The 13941-nt window shown below is 40.4% G+C and overlaps 1 protein-coding gene across 1 annotated transcript in view; it reads right to left on the reverse strand.

The window, feature by feature from the left end:
• Positions 1–491: 491 nt before the first annotated feature.
• Positions 492–13941, reverse strand: part of C4H1orf87 (chromosome 4 C1orf87 homolog) — an 81161-nt gene continuing 67711 nt past the window's right edge. Inside the window, exons 9-11 of the mRNA XM_021679942.1 lie at positions 9454–9533; positions 5775–5982; positions 492–652 (exon numbers count right to left, since the gene is read on the reverse strand). Of these exons, the coding sequence (XP_021535617.1) occupies positions 492–652; positions 5775–5982; positions 9454–9533 (449 nt within the window). The remainder of the gene's footprint in view (positions 653–5774; positions 5983–9453; positions 9534–13941) is intronic.

The raw sequence follows: 13941 nt of genomic DNA on the forward strand, positions 1-13941 counted from the left end.
TCCTACCCTTAGTCTTAATATATTGTTAATAATTTTATTTTTCTTATAATGTGGATATCCTTCCTAGAATAGTGACTAGAGGAAAGGCTAGTTTACTCACCCAAAAATGATGTATCTAGGTCTCTTCTGTGACAGGCATTCTTGGGAGTTGACAACAATATCTAGCATATTTTTTACTCTATGGAATTGCAGGGCTTGCAAAAACAGAGTTTCATTAGCAATATAGAAAAAAATTCATATAATGTTAATAAGGAGCTTTATTAGAATAGAAGGGGACTTTAAGAAATTGGTCTCTTGCCACCTCGGGAGATGAAACCCCATTTTCTCGGGTCACTCTGAGCTGCTTATGAGGAAGGATCATAGCCAGAGAAGAAGTCCAAGTCCAAACCATCTCCAGTCCCTGTATTGGCCTCACTCAGGTCGGGGAGAAACACGTGTCTGGGAAAAAGGAAGATAAAGGAAACATCTGTTCTCACAATATGGGCTTGTTATCATAGCTCCTTTAAGTACCGAAGTGCTGGCTCCAAGAGCATATTTTCTCCCGCACGGAATCTCCTCAAGGCTTGGTCGATTTTCCGAGGGCTCAGGGATAGGTTGTAAATGAGATTGTAGTTGTGAATGAGGCGTCTGGCCCTTTCCTTCTCCAGAACTCCTGTGATTGGATTGGGTGGGTGGGTGGGTGGGAAGATTTGAAAAGAGGATGGAGAAAGCAAAAAAGAGAAAAAAAATCTATATTAGCTTGAATGACTTCTGAGTAAAAACAAAATGCTAATATTTTGACACTTTCAGCTTCTTAAAGTAATTTAGGCTTATTCTTTGTGGCCATAAAACTTTAAAGGCTAATTTTTAAAACAGGCAGGGTGCCTGCTAAAATCAATTTCTAATTTTTCTGGTTAATTTTTTATCCTATTGAAGTAGCCAGACATGCTCCTAAACATGCAGGATTCAAACAGCTCATTTTATGCATTTTTGGAAATGTATTTACTGTGACTCCCTCCTGCTTGCTGTGTGATCACAGGTAAATCATCTCATTTCTCATGGCCCAGAGTCTACATCTGTGTAATAGAGATGGTAGTGTGATCATCAGAGGGTATGCCCTGGTACCAATGCATCATATGTATCAATGCCACGGTGCTTTCCAAGTTAAGGGTAGGTGGATTTGGGTAGTTGCAGAGAGGAGTTTTAAGTGGAGAATGTGGCATCAGCAAAGATAAATAACTCATTCATAAGCCCCTAATTGGGAGCTCATATATGTCAGACACCATGCTTAGGAATATAGAAGATTTAGAGGAGGAACCTTTTACCTCAGGAAGATCCCCAGCCAGCCGAGACGGTAAGATATGCAGAAAATTAGCTAGAGTATCACAATAGTGACTGATACTTATATGTGTATATAACATTTACTGCATTTCAGGCATGCCTCCAAACATTGTACCAGTAGTGATTCATGTAATCCTCACAACTCATTTTCCAGAGGGAGAAACTGAGGCACTAGCTAATTTTCTGTGATGGCTGTTCTTAACAGTGGGCTACAGACAGGCGGGGTCCTAATGTGATTTATTCTATTCAGTTCTATTCTGTCCCATTCCATCCCATCCCATCTCTGTTTATTTTCTGTTCTGTGTAGGCTTGTTTATTGTCTCTCTCTTCTATTAGAATGTTGATCTTTTCCTCTTCAGAAATATCTTTCTGTGAGTTGACCAATCTGTGAGTTGGCATCTTTGCATTTCTCTGCATTGGGTGGCTGCTCTTGGTCTGGTCTAGGTTAGATCCCTCAAGACATTTCCTCATATTCTGCCTCTGGAAATATAAGTCATGGACTTTGGAGTAAGTGTCTGACTGAGGAAGGTACTTTAACTTTCTGAGCCTCAGTTTCCTCAACTTTAAAATAGGGATAATTAAACTGTATGAAAATCAATAAAATAATGAAAGCTTAGCACAGTGTCCAGAACTATTAAGCACTCATTAATGCAAGCATTATTATAGGATGATTATGATAGTTATAGCACCAATATTATTCAAAATAAATAAGAGTGTCTTAATAAGAAGAAAATTTTTAACTGCATAAAATTTAGTTTATATTTTAATTAAAAATTAAAAGTAGTGTTAAAAAAATAACATGTAGGAATCACTGCTGGTGTGTGTAGGGGCATTTTCTACTATCTTCTAAGCTTTACCATTGGTAGAGGATTCCTAGCGTCAAACAAAAGTTCATTGATTGAAATTTGTATCTGTCTAATTTACTGTCATAGGACAGCTGCATAGAACAACCCTTACAATCCATCTTAGTGCTGAAAAGCCTGTTCTTATCCCACCAGAACCAAAATGAAAGGAATAATAAGAAGAACCTCTTTAACATCCACTTCATTCTACAGTTTGCAAAGAACTTTCAAATCTCATGTGATCCTTTCTCCCAGCGGGGAGATATGTTTTATTATTATCAGTCTTATTTTATAGATAAGGAAACAGCCTCAGAGAATATAAATAACTGGCTTTCAGGGCTCAGCAATTAGTCAAGTCTGGACTTGAATCTAAGTCTTCCAGTAAAAACAAACAAAGACACAACCAACAAAGCAACAAGCACAACCTCGTGTTCCTTCTGGTATGTCATGGGAGTTTAGTGTAGTGGGAAGTCCGATAGAACTGGGTTTGAATTATGGTTCCATTTCCCACTGGCTTGTCTTTTACCACTTTGAGCTTGGCTTTTTCCTCCGTAAATAAGGCCATTAATCCCTTCAGCATGTGGTTGATGTGAGGAGTTAGTGATTCACTGTGTGTAAAGTCCAGACTCATGCAAAGAATGTCCTTGAGGGCTCTCACTGCATTCTGCCTCCTTGAACTGGAAAACATTTTCTATCTAGCCTTCAGTTCATTGGGAAAATTCCAAATCTACCATTCACCCAAACATTTATCCCAACCGCCCTTCTTTCTTTAGAAAACATGACCAGTTATTCACAGTCATTTCTTATTCTTTCTCTTCAAGGATATTTTCTTGACAACCCCTGTTAGGACATAAGCACAGAGTAGGTTCCCAGAAACACTAATTTGATGATGGATGGTCTGTCTTCACCCTGAATGAAGAACACCCTGGCCTACATATTTCCTTGCACATAATAAAGAACACTGATTCATCAATAGGCAAAGTAGGTATCATCTGCTCAGTGTCTCGAATGAGGCTGTGGTGGTCAGCTAAATTCTGTGGTTAATAAACCAACTAAATGACCTCAGTTAATCTTTCCTCATTAAAGATAGTTATAGATGTTCCCAGATCAGGCTGACACATTCCCTGGCTGACGAGGAACTAACGAATTTCATAGAAACAGAGAAAACAGGCATAAATAGTAAAGAGGCCATGAGAGAGGCATTTCAAATCTGCCGGATCTGCCTCCAAAGTCAACAAAACTCTGTTTTTCCTCAGAACAGTTTAGAAGTATGAGAAAGGTCCCCGTCATTGGGGAGTCTCTTAGCAGCTAAGTTTATGATCCATCATCCATCACTGCAACTCAGCGTTTGTTTCTTTAGAAATGTCTTCCCTCTCCACCTGATGTTTTTTTGTACACATTTAATAAGTTTAATAAATTAGATGAATTTTTCATTTAAAATTTTCATCTCCCCCTCTCTTTAGTATGATTATTAGAAGTTCTTGGGTATTGTATGGTAGTTATACTTTATGTGGTCTAGAGTTAAGTGCTTTGGAAATTCAAAACAAAATGAAACAGAAACACACAGAGAATGAAAATGCATTGCTACTGTTAAGTGATTACTTCTAGAGAGTGCTAATGTATCCACTATTTTTTTGTTGAGATGTAATTGACATATACCATTATATAAGTTTAAGGTGTACAATGTGATGATTTGATACATGTATATATTGGGAAATGTTTAACACAATAAGGTTAGTTAACATATCCTTTATCACATGTAATTACCGTTTTATTGTGGTTGTTGTTATGGTGGTGAGAACATTAAAGCTCTACTGTCATAGCAACTTTCAAGTATACAACACAGCATTGTTAACTCGAGTCATCATGCTATATGTTGAATTCCTGGAACTCATTCATCTTCTAACTGAAAGTCTGTGTCTTTTGACCAATGTTTCCCATTTTCCCCGGCAACCACCCTTCTACTCTAAACATGGGTTCCATGTTTTTATCCTCTACATATAACACACTAACTCACCATAACTACAGAACATAATTAAGTACCACTATTTCAGTCCATGTGCTTTTGTATCTGCTCCCTCTTCCCCAGGTTTCTGACCTTGTTCTGGACTTCATTTTCACTTGGACATTGCAAATCTTTACTCCTTTCCCTACTTTCAGTTTCTCCTTCAATCTGCACACAGCCATCAAGGATCTTTCTGAAATACAACTTCATCATACCACTTCCCTTCTTAGAAACTCTTAGTGCTACTCACTCTTTTTGAACCAAATCCAAATTCTTTGGTCTGGCATCTAAGATCTTCCTAGATCTGGAATCTTATATTTCTACCTTTATCATTTAACATTCTTCTTAATAGCCCTTATATTCTTTCTAATCAAAACTTCTTGCACGGAGCTTCACACATAACACTTTGCTTGGCTAACGTACACCTTTGCCAGAAAGGTCTATTTCATTCCTTTGTAAACTGCACTTTATCCTTAATGGTTAATTTCACACTAATATAACCTTCCCTGATCACCTCACTAAGAAGGAATACTTCTTTCTCTGCCCACATTGCACACTGTAATGGTATTTATTACCTTCCATCTTGGATTTATTTATGTACTTACATTCATTCCTTTCTTCGTTCCCTCAAAAAGAAAAAGTTGAACAGAATTGTGCAAGGTGCAAGGGTGAAAAAAGAAATATAGTCTACTGGTAAGACTGTAATATGTCCCCAAATGAAAAAAAATATATCAAATATGATAATGATTGTTAAAGAACTCTAGGAGGGGCGCCTGGGTGGCTCAGTCAGTTAAGCGACTGCCTTCGGCTCAGGTCATGATCCTGGAGTCCCGGGATCGAGTCCCACGTCGGGCTCCCTGCTCAGCAGGGAGTCTGCTTCTCCCTGTGACCCTCCTCCCTTTCGTGCTCTCTGTCTCTCATTCTCTCTCGCAAATAAATAAATAAAATCTTCAAAAAAAAAAAAAAAAAGAACTCTAGGAGGCCAGATAAAGGTTAGCCTAGATTTGTCTGGGGAAATTTTGGGAGTCTCAGAGCCTGAGTTCTAACCTAAAACATGTTTAGGCATGAGCTAGCCAGGTGGACAAGATGGGGTGTTGGCAGGGGTGGGGTAGAAAGAGGAGGGGCAGACAGCTCAGATGGAGATAATAGTGTGAGAAAAGGAGCAACCACAGGAGAAAGCATGGCATGTTTGAGGAGGGCAAGTTATTCATTATGATAGGGTAGGATATGCTGAGAGAATACCAGTTGAAGGAAAAGAGACTGGTCAGGTGGACAGAACCAGCTTTTGCCTTCCTAAGGAGTTTAGAGTTCAGCCTGGCAGTGGGCACGCTGAGGATTTCAGCTGGTGGTTACAATATTGGTTTATAGGTTAGACGCCAGTAGTGGAATGGAGGAGGATCAGAGATACAAAGAGACTGTGAGTAACCCGGTAGGGGATTCATGTCTGATTCTGATTCATCTTTGTATCTCCCGGTTGTGCTCCCAGTGCCAGTGCACATGGTTTGTATACAAAGTGTATTTGTTAAGAAGTGAAAGAAAAGGAGGTGTCCCCTTCCAGACTAGAACACAGATAGAAAGGCATGTCAGCTCTAAGCTTCTCACTTCACCTGTATTACTCAGATCACACAGGTAGAGGGCATTTTCCAGCTTCCTGAACCTGTCGATCCATGTCTCATATTCTTCAGATTTGCTCTTCATCGTCGGACTCACAAGAGGCTGTGAGACTGGCCTGACCTTCACAGCGCTCAGGGGATCTTTGGGAGCTGAAATCTCAGCAGGAGGGTTTTCTGGTTGCGGCTCCTCTTCTGGAGTTTTCTACCAAAACAACACAGGCATCTCACTGGCAAGACATTCACCACACAGAGCTCCTCCAGTCTCTTGGCCAAAGATGAGGCCACACAGCTAGCAAGATTTATTGCAAAGTCTGGCTTTGTAGAGTTAGAGGATGTGTTTCAAATTCTCAGTGCCATAGGACCATATCTGCCAATTCTTGCTGGATATAAACTACTATGTTGAGGTTTTTTTTTTTTTTTAAGGGAAGGGTGAAATCGTGACTTTTTTCAGTTTACATTTCTGATTTACACAAAACAAAGGTTTTTGTAACTGAGACTTTTCATGACATTCTACTCTGCTTTATACTAGTGGGATACACAGGGGATAGGCTTCAGGCAATGCTTATAACTTCTTGGTGGGAAAACCTCTGCATCATGTGTGCGATTGTTGACAAAAAGTGATTGAAATAATACTGATATTATCTTAGGCTCATGGGCTCATTCTAACAAACCATAAAGCACCTCTGTGTTCTGTCATTCCTATTCATTTAAGAATAGGCTGAGGCCTAGGGAGTGGACTTACTAAGATCATATAATCTAATGGTAGATACAAAACTAGAAGGAGGGTGTAGAGGTTACGTCTAGCTCATTTTGGTATTCTAACTCCATGTCCAGCACAAAATGAGATGCTTTTAGAACAAGTAGACAGATGAGTCCCTGCTGCACCATGTAAGACATCCTGTCACCTACCGTGAAGAGACAGAGCGGACATTGCCTGTTTGATCTGCCCAATCCGACTGCTCCAGGAATTGCCCATCCTCCCTATCTCCATGGCTGGGGAGAGAATCGCCATGTATGTAAGTACATGGTGCAGGACTGGGCATCTAATGCCAAATGGACCAATAAACATACTGTCCAGTTGTTTTGGAACTATTTGTGAGAGATAAAGACAGAAAGATAGAAAAACAGAGGTCATTCTGTGTAAGATGTAGGAACTCTTAACAGGTTTTCCACCCTGTGTATTGGAAATGAGAAAAAAATGATCTGCTGAGAAAGACAGACAGATGGAAAGATAGGCAGATAGAGGATATGAAGCTGACAGCAGAGAGAAGAGAAAAGATACAGGAAGTCATGATGTTGTCCAAGTTTCTGATTTTAGTTCATTGTTACGGTTCTGTCCTTAGGTAGCATAATATGCTTATCTATCCTTCCAATGTATTAAATTGGTAGAGTTGGTTCTGTTCACCTCAATGCAAATAATCTTAACTAATTTGCCATAGAATTATGTCTCTAAGTTCTATAAATCTGTGCTTCCCCCAATTTTCAAGTATCTGAATTTCTCATTTTGTACCTTTGTCTCAAACTTCTCATCACGTATAAGTTGTGAAAATCCCATAGCTCTAAAGAATGGAAATTGCAATAGGACACTAAGTTTTGAGTTTGTTAACAAACATGCGTTAAGCTGCTGCTGGGGAATGTGAAGAACTGTTTGTGTGAAAGAATAGCATGCTGGGACACCTGGGTGGCTCAGTTGGTTAAGTGCCTGCCTTCGGCCAGGTCATGATCCCAGGCCCTGGGATTGAGTCCCACAGCGGGTTCCTTGCTCAGCAAGGAGCCTGCTTCTTCCTCTGCCTGCTTCTCCCCCTGCTTGTGCTCTCTCTCTCTGACAAATACATAAAAAAAAAAAGAAAGAATAGAATGCTACATGAAATTGTAACCATATGGATAACCAGCAACCAGTAAATTGTAAGAGATTAATATAAAAGAATTCCACTTTGATAAAATCAATTTTGAGAAACAGCTGAAAGTTTTCATAAAGTATAAGGTGATTATACTTTTTAGAGCTTTGGACCACTTTAGAAATCCGATGAATACTTTAGATAATCTACCCAGCTAAATGTACATTTGCATAGAGTTTGGTGGATGATTTTAGAGAATTCAAAGAGGTCCTTGGATCTGAGAAACTGATTTTAAATAAATTTTCGTATTCTTTCAGATAGTTCAACATTCTCTTTGACCACTAAAGGCAGGGAAAGGGGGCTTTGTATGGACCTGAATTAGGCTCAACTAAATAAGTAGTAAGTAAGTAAGTAACACACTCTATTTGTTTGGTCCCACTGTATCAGGATAAAGTCCAAATTCCTTACTTGGCACATAGACCATTCAAGTTCTTATTCTTGCTTCTCTTCTTTCAGCCCTATGTATGCATTTTTTTCTCTCATCTTTTTCCAGCCACATAAAACCAGAAAAAAATGAAGCTGTATGATGGCTTTATGCTTTATACATGCTGTTCTCTGTCGTGAGAACCCTTCTTACTACTCATGTCTTGATTGGTTGGGCTTCTACTCAGACCCAACTCATATTTCACTTCTTGTGGGGAGCCTTACCCAAAGCCCCAGGCGGGGTGAGGGGTGATTCCTTGTAGCTCCTTTATCCATCACAGCATTTATTAGAAGATATTATGACTGTTACAGTATCTCTCTCCTCTACCAGAGATGTAGAGACTGGGCCTGTGAGTTAGTCATTTGTGGACCTTGAAGGTCTGGTTAGTGGCCGGCACATAGTTGGTTATAAAGACATGTTAACTGAACGAATAAGGGAATGAATAAACAATTTTCTCTGGGAAAAGAGGAAATGTGCTTTACCAAACTTCTGCTTCAATTTCACTCTCTAAAAGTGGGGCAGTGAATGCTGCTTATAGAGGAATGTGAGAAGAATCAATTATTGGAGAGATGCAGTAAAATCCTCAAACAAGAGGCAAAATAAAAGAGCAAAGTATATTTTTTATAATCTTATTCACAACAGACTTAACACTCAAGGAGAAAAGCATTTGCTGTTGTTTCTTGCGTGGCAAGAGGCTTGCCAAAATGGATACTATTTTCTAAAATATTTCAAAGTGTGAAGTGCATGAAGAGGCCTCCCGTCATTTTAAGATGAATTATGTTCTAATCCGGGCATTTAAAAAACAACAACAGAAAAACTCAGGCTGTTTTTCAATTCTGTCTGCATCTTCTTTTGGCTAAGTGCTGGGAATATTAAAACGGATTTTACTGCTTGCCAGATTTTTTTTTTTAAATCAAAGAGCCCATTACATTTTAAAATGTGATGTCTGGGGAAAAGGTCACCCTCAGTTTCTGGAAGCTGGGCTTAAGATATTAAAATAGGTCTCATAACCATCTTTTATTTTGATGGCAGTTGGTGGATTGGTCACAGGCTTTGGAAGGACACTTGTATACATGCTACAGTCCAGTTTCTTGGGGCAGAAGGTGAGCCCATCACCGCGCATTGAGAGATTCCTGCATGCATACCAGCTGGGACAGAAACCAACCCACACACTCTCAAGAGTTCTGCCTCCTTCTCCGTTGGAGCAGAGTCTCAAAGTCAAAGAGAGCCTGACATCAAGGTGTTGGGTAGAAATCAAAAACCCAGAAGGGAGGGCTCCACACAGCCTCAGAGAAGAGAAGGCAAAGGATGGCGAAGCCCTTCCTCCAGCTCTGTGTAGCCAGGTGCCTACCATATGTTCTGTTTTGCCTGGAGACATCTCAGGGACTTCAGCCCGCATTGCAGTGCCAGAGGTTTTCTTTGCATTCTTTCCTGGACAAGAAAGAAGAAAATGGAAGGGTTTAGTTTGGTCTTCTCATGTTATCACCAACACGTATGCACCCAGGCCAAGAGAATGTGGAGGCTCCATTATGTGGTTGGCACTGTGTTAGGTGATAGGGAGACACTGGTAGATAAAAGCTCTGGTACCTGCCGTGGTGGAGCTCACAGAGGGCAAGTAGATGCTAAATGTCTACTCAAAATTATTATTTGGTTACAAACAACCATAAACACAACCCAGGAAAAGGTGAAAATATTTACGCTTATTTTGAGATGGGGCAGGAGCTGGGGAGGATCGTAGAAGGCTTGTTGGAGGAAGTGACACTTAAACTGGGGGCCTGAGGGATGAATAGGAGTTTCCAAGTAGAAGTGATGCTGGCAGTGCCTCCTGCACTACAGATTGTTCCAGATAAGCAAAGACAACAGCCTATAGAACCACCTTGCATAAGGAGGCTTTCTACAGTTTGGAGAGTGGCAAGGGGGCCTCTTTCCATAGCTCTGCCTCTTTCCAGAAAAGCAGGAACTTCTGCCCCTCTCTCCACACAGGTATGTGCCTGAAGGATCAGGTAAAAGCTTTGTCTTCCCCCTTCCTTACTCCTTTCAATGTTCAGAGGTGCTGTACCGGAAGAGGTTTGACCATTATCCCTAACCCGGGGTGGGGGTGGGTCTCCAGCCCAGGTACTACTTGCTCAGGCTGCTGCCTTATGAATAGAAATTTCCTTAGGATCCAGGAAAAAGACATGAAGAGCTTCTGCTCAGGTCCTCTTAGGCTTATGATGGGTGTCATTCATTCGTCGCTAGCACCTTTGGTGACTTACTCATTTATTTTACAAATCCATGCAACGACCACACTACAGATATCTGGGAGCTTCAGCTTCTGTATTTAGTGCATAATTCAAGTATGCCATTAACAAATGCATTTTGCTTCTCACTGCTTTCAATAAAGATGGTTCAATCAATAAGTTTTTTAAAAAGGTGGAGAGTGGCAGTGCAACATCGTGGTGGAGAGTGGAGGCTCTGAAGCCAGATGCCCTGGGTTTGAATCAGTCCTGGCTCCTTTCTCTATGCGTGACCTTGGGCAGGTTACTTGTCCTCTTTGTGTCTCAGTCTCCACTTCTGTAAAAGGTGGCTAATGCCACCCATAGATTATTGTGAGGATTAAATGGGCTAGAAACTGTAAAGCAAACACCTGGAACATAGCAAGTGCTCAATAAATGTTAACTAATAGTGTCATCTATATAAGGATGTTCATGTAAATTAACTTACATATCAGATTAAAAAGCCTTTTGTTGCACCTTTAATATTGCACCTGTGAATCATTATGAATCTCCCCCCTCAGTCTCTTGATGAAGATAATGCGACTTCATAATATCCGAAGCCCCAGCACCCAGCATTAGAATAAGTACTCAGTGCATGCTTGTAGACTACATGAATGACCATGTGCCCTGATGGAGTTTAGAAATTAAAGTCACTGAATATATATTTCTATTTCTCCCAATTCCTTTTCAGACCCTACAGAAGGAAAATTTTTTCTCTGCATTTCTTTATCTTCCCATCCCTAACCCAGATGCTATATAGAGTAAAACTCAATAGATGCTTAATGAGAATCATGATAGCCAGTTAAGGCAGCCCCTTCAAGGCAGATCTGTTTTAATCGCTGAAAATTTGGGGCGCCTGGGTGGCTCAGTTGGTTAATCGCTGAAAATTTGTCATGGGAACCCATCATCACCTAGTAGCCCTGGCCCCAGTTTATTTCACCCAGTATGTGAAAGAAAAGCTTTCTGGTTGTTGCAGGTGAAAAAAGGTTCCAATTGCTCTGAATTATCAAGGTTGAGAGTTAAAAGGATTCTAGAAGCAGTATATGGCATATAAGATAAACTTTGGTGTCAGACCTGAATGTGAATCCTGATTCTTCCCTTTACCAGCTGCAACCTTTCAGATCCTAATTTTGTCAGTTGTGAAAATGGAACCAGCAGTTTGCAGATTGTAGATTTAAAAAAAAGTTACCGACCAAAAATACTTAACACAGGGAAGATGCTCAGTGTAAGGAATTATTATCTGTTACTGCGTTATCATTATTATATGATCTTAAACGAATCTAGCTTCCCCAGAAGAGAAGACTTAACATTAATTATCATGTGCCGAGCAGTTTTCTGGGCACTGTTCCTGTACATTATCCCTTTTAGCATAAGATCTAGAACCTAGTCTTTGTCCCAGGCCAGTTTCTCTCTGGTGTCTGCACTTCTCAAAGTTACATTAGAAAAAAATACATGCTAGTCTCCCTGGTCTCTCTTCAGCTTCACTTTCTCCCTTCTAATACCTAGGAGCATATAAAAAGGTAATGGTTTGCACATGTAAAAATGGTTTGAGAAACCCGAGGCAAAGTTAATTTTTTTTTTCTTTCTAACACAGCAGGAAGGATAAATAATAACCATCTGTCTAGTCTGCCAGTTGATGATTTGTACTGGAGGAAATAAGCCAAGCTGGCTTCTAGAGATTTCCAGGTGTTGGAAGGGCCAGGTTTTACAGGGCTTCCAGTGGATTCTGATAGTCACACAGCCAGCCCTCCCATCCCTTCCCCCCCCCCCCCCCCATTAATGACTTGAAATCAGTGGTCTTCAGCACAGGCTGCTAATGTGCCCCAACCTGGGGAGCTTTAAAAATTACCAATGCTTGGGCGGCACACCAGACCAATTAAATCAGAATCTCGAGGGGTAAGAACCCAGCTCAGGACTTCTAAAGAATTCCCTAGGTAATTCTAAAGTGAAGCCACAGGAGAAAACAACGGATTTAAATAAAGACTTCTGGCCTCACTGGACCTAGTGAATGAAACTTTTATGAGAAGGAAACAAATATATGTTAAATATCTATATATGCCAGACATTTTTCACAGGTTTTCTTACTCAATCTAAAGAATAACCCTGTGAGGTAGAAATTATCTGCATTTTACAAATGAGGGGACCAAGGCAACACCAGGTTCAGTTTCTTGCTTAAGACAACAGAGGTAGGGTTAGGTCTGGATTCTAATTCATTCACTCACTCAAAAAACATTCCTTAAATGCTAACTGTGACACAACGATGAATAAGACAGAATCTTCCCATGGAGTGCGCATTCCAGTGGTGAGGACAAACAGAGAGATATGTAATGTCAAGTAGTGATAAGTGCTAGAAACACAGCTAAAGCCAATTATGGGGGTAGAAAGTCTTGGCAGTTGCTATTTTAGGGAGGGAATTCACCCAAGGCCTCTCCAAGTGACATTCAAATAGAGCCCTGAGAAACATGGGAGAAAGCCATGCAAATGTCTGCAGAAAGAGCATTTCAGGAAAAAGCTATCATAAAGGCAAAGGTCACAAGGGAGGGAGGAGTGTTTGGTGCATTCAGGCAATAGCCGAGAGGAGAGCCTAGCTGAAGCAGGATGAAAAGGGAAGAGAAGGTTAAGTATTCACAGAACTGAAGGGCCTCATGGGCCATGCATGTGACTGGAATTGATTTATTTTTTTCTTCCATCATTCATTTCTTCTCTGGCAAATGTCCTCTTCATCCTTCCCTTCTAGTGATAGCAACTATATTTTACTTTGTGGAGACCCCTCCTCCCCATTCTAGTGATGTGGTTTGGTAAGAATGACACCCAGTTCCAACTCCGAGGTTGGTCTCTGATTAGTTGAAGACTATCATGGTGTCCTAATCACAGTCTTGGTTCTAAGGTGGACATAAAACTTAATTTAGTCTAAGCTCTGAGACTAGAGGAGACATCTGCTACAGTTTCTCAACTCGTAAAATTCTCTCCTTCTGGGCAGGACCAGCCAAAAGAGAGTGCTGTGAAGATATGATGACCTTGACTACCATAGCTATTTTGTTATTGAAGAAGTGTCTGGAGTAGTTGAGGCACCACCATGTAGAGCCTAAAGATGATGTCAGCACCATATACAGCAGAGCAGAGAGCCAGAAAGAAACCAGATCCTGGATTTTGACATTTTTAATGACTACATCAAAAAAGCCTATAGCTCTTGCTGCTGCCAGACTTTTTATTTACATAAACCAAACCTCTTTATTCTATAAACCAACTGAGATAGCTTTTCTGTCCCTCCAATATAAATAGTTCTAAGTAGGAATTACTATGGATATTTTTTTTTTCCTTAATAAAAGGGAGGTTAAACTCTTAGTCATTTTTCTGTGTTGTCTTCATGAGATGTTCGAGGGGATCGATGAGCCTCTGAGGCTATGATTATTCCCTCCAATTTCCCCCCATTAGCAGCCTTGCTATAACCCTGCTCTGTGCTTCCTGCTTTTTCTTCCTCTTCCTCACTCACAGGCTCCAGAGTGAAGAGATTCAAAGTTGGAGCCATACTTCATTTTTGTGAAATACTATTTTAGACCTCAGACCATAGCATGTTTGGAGGG

The sequence above is a fragment of the Neomonachus schauinslandi genome, chromosome 4 (assembly GCF_002201575.2).
Source record: "Neomonachus schauinslandi chromosome 4, ASM220157v2, whole genome shotgun sequence".
In the NCBI taxonomy this organism is placed as follows: Eukaryota; Metazoa; Chordata; class Mammalia; order Carnivora; family Phocidae; genus Neomonachus; species Neomonachus schauinslandi.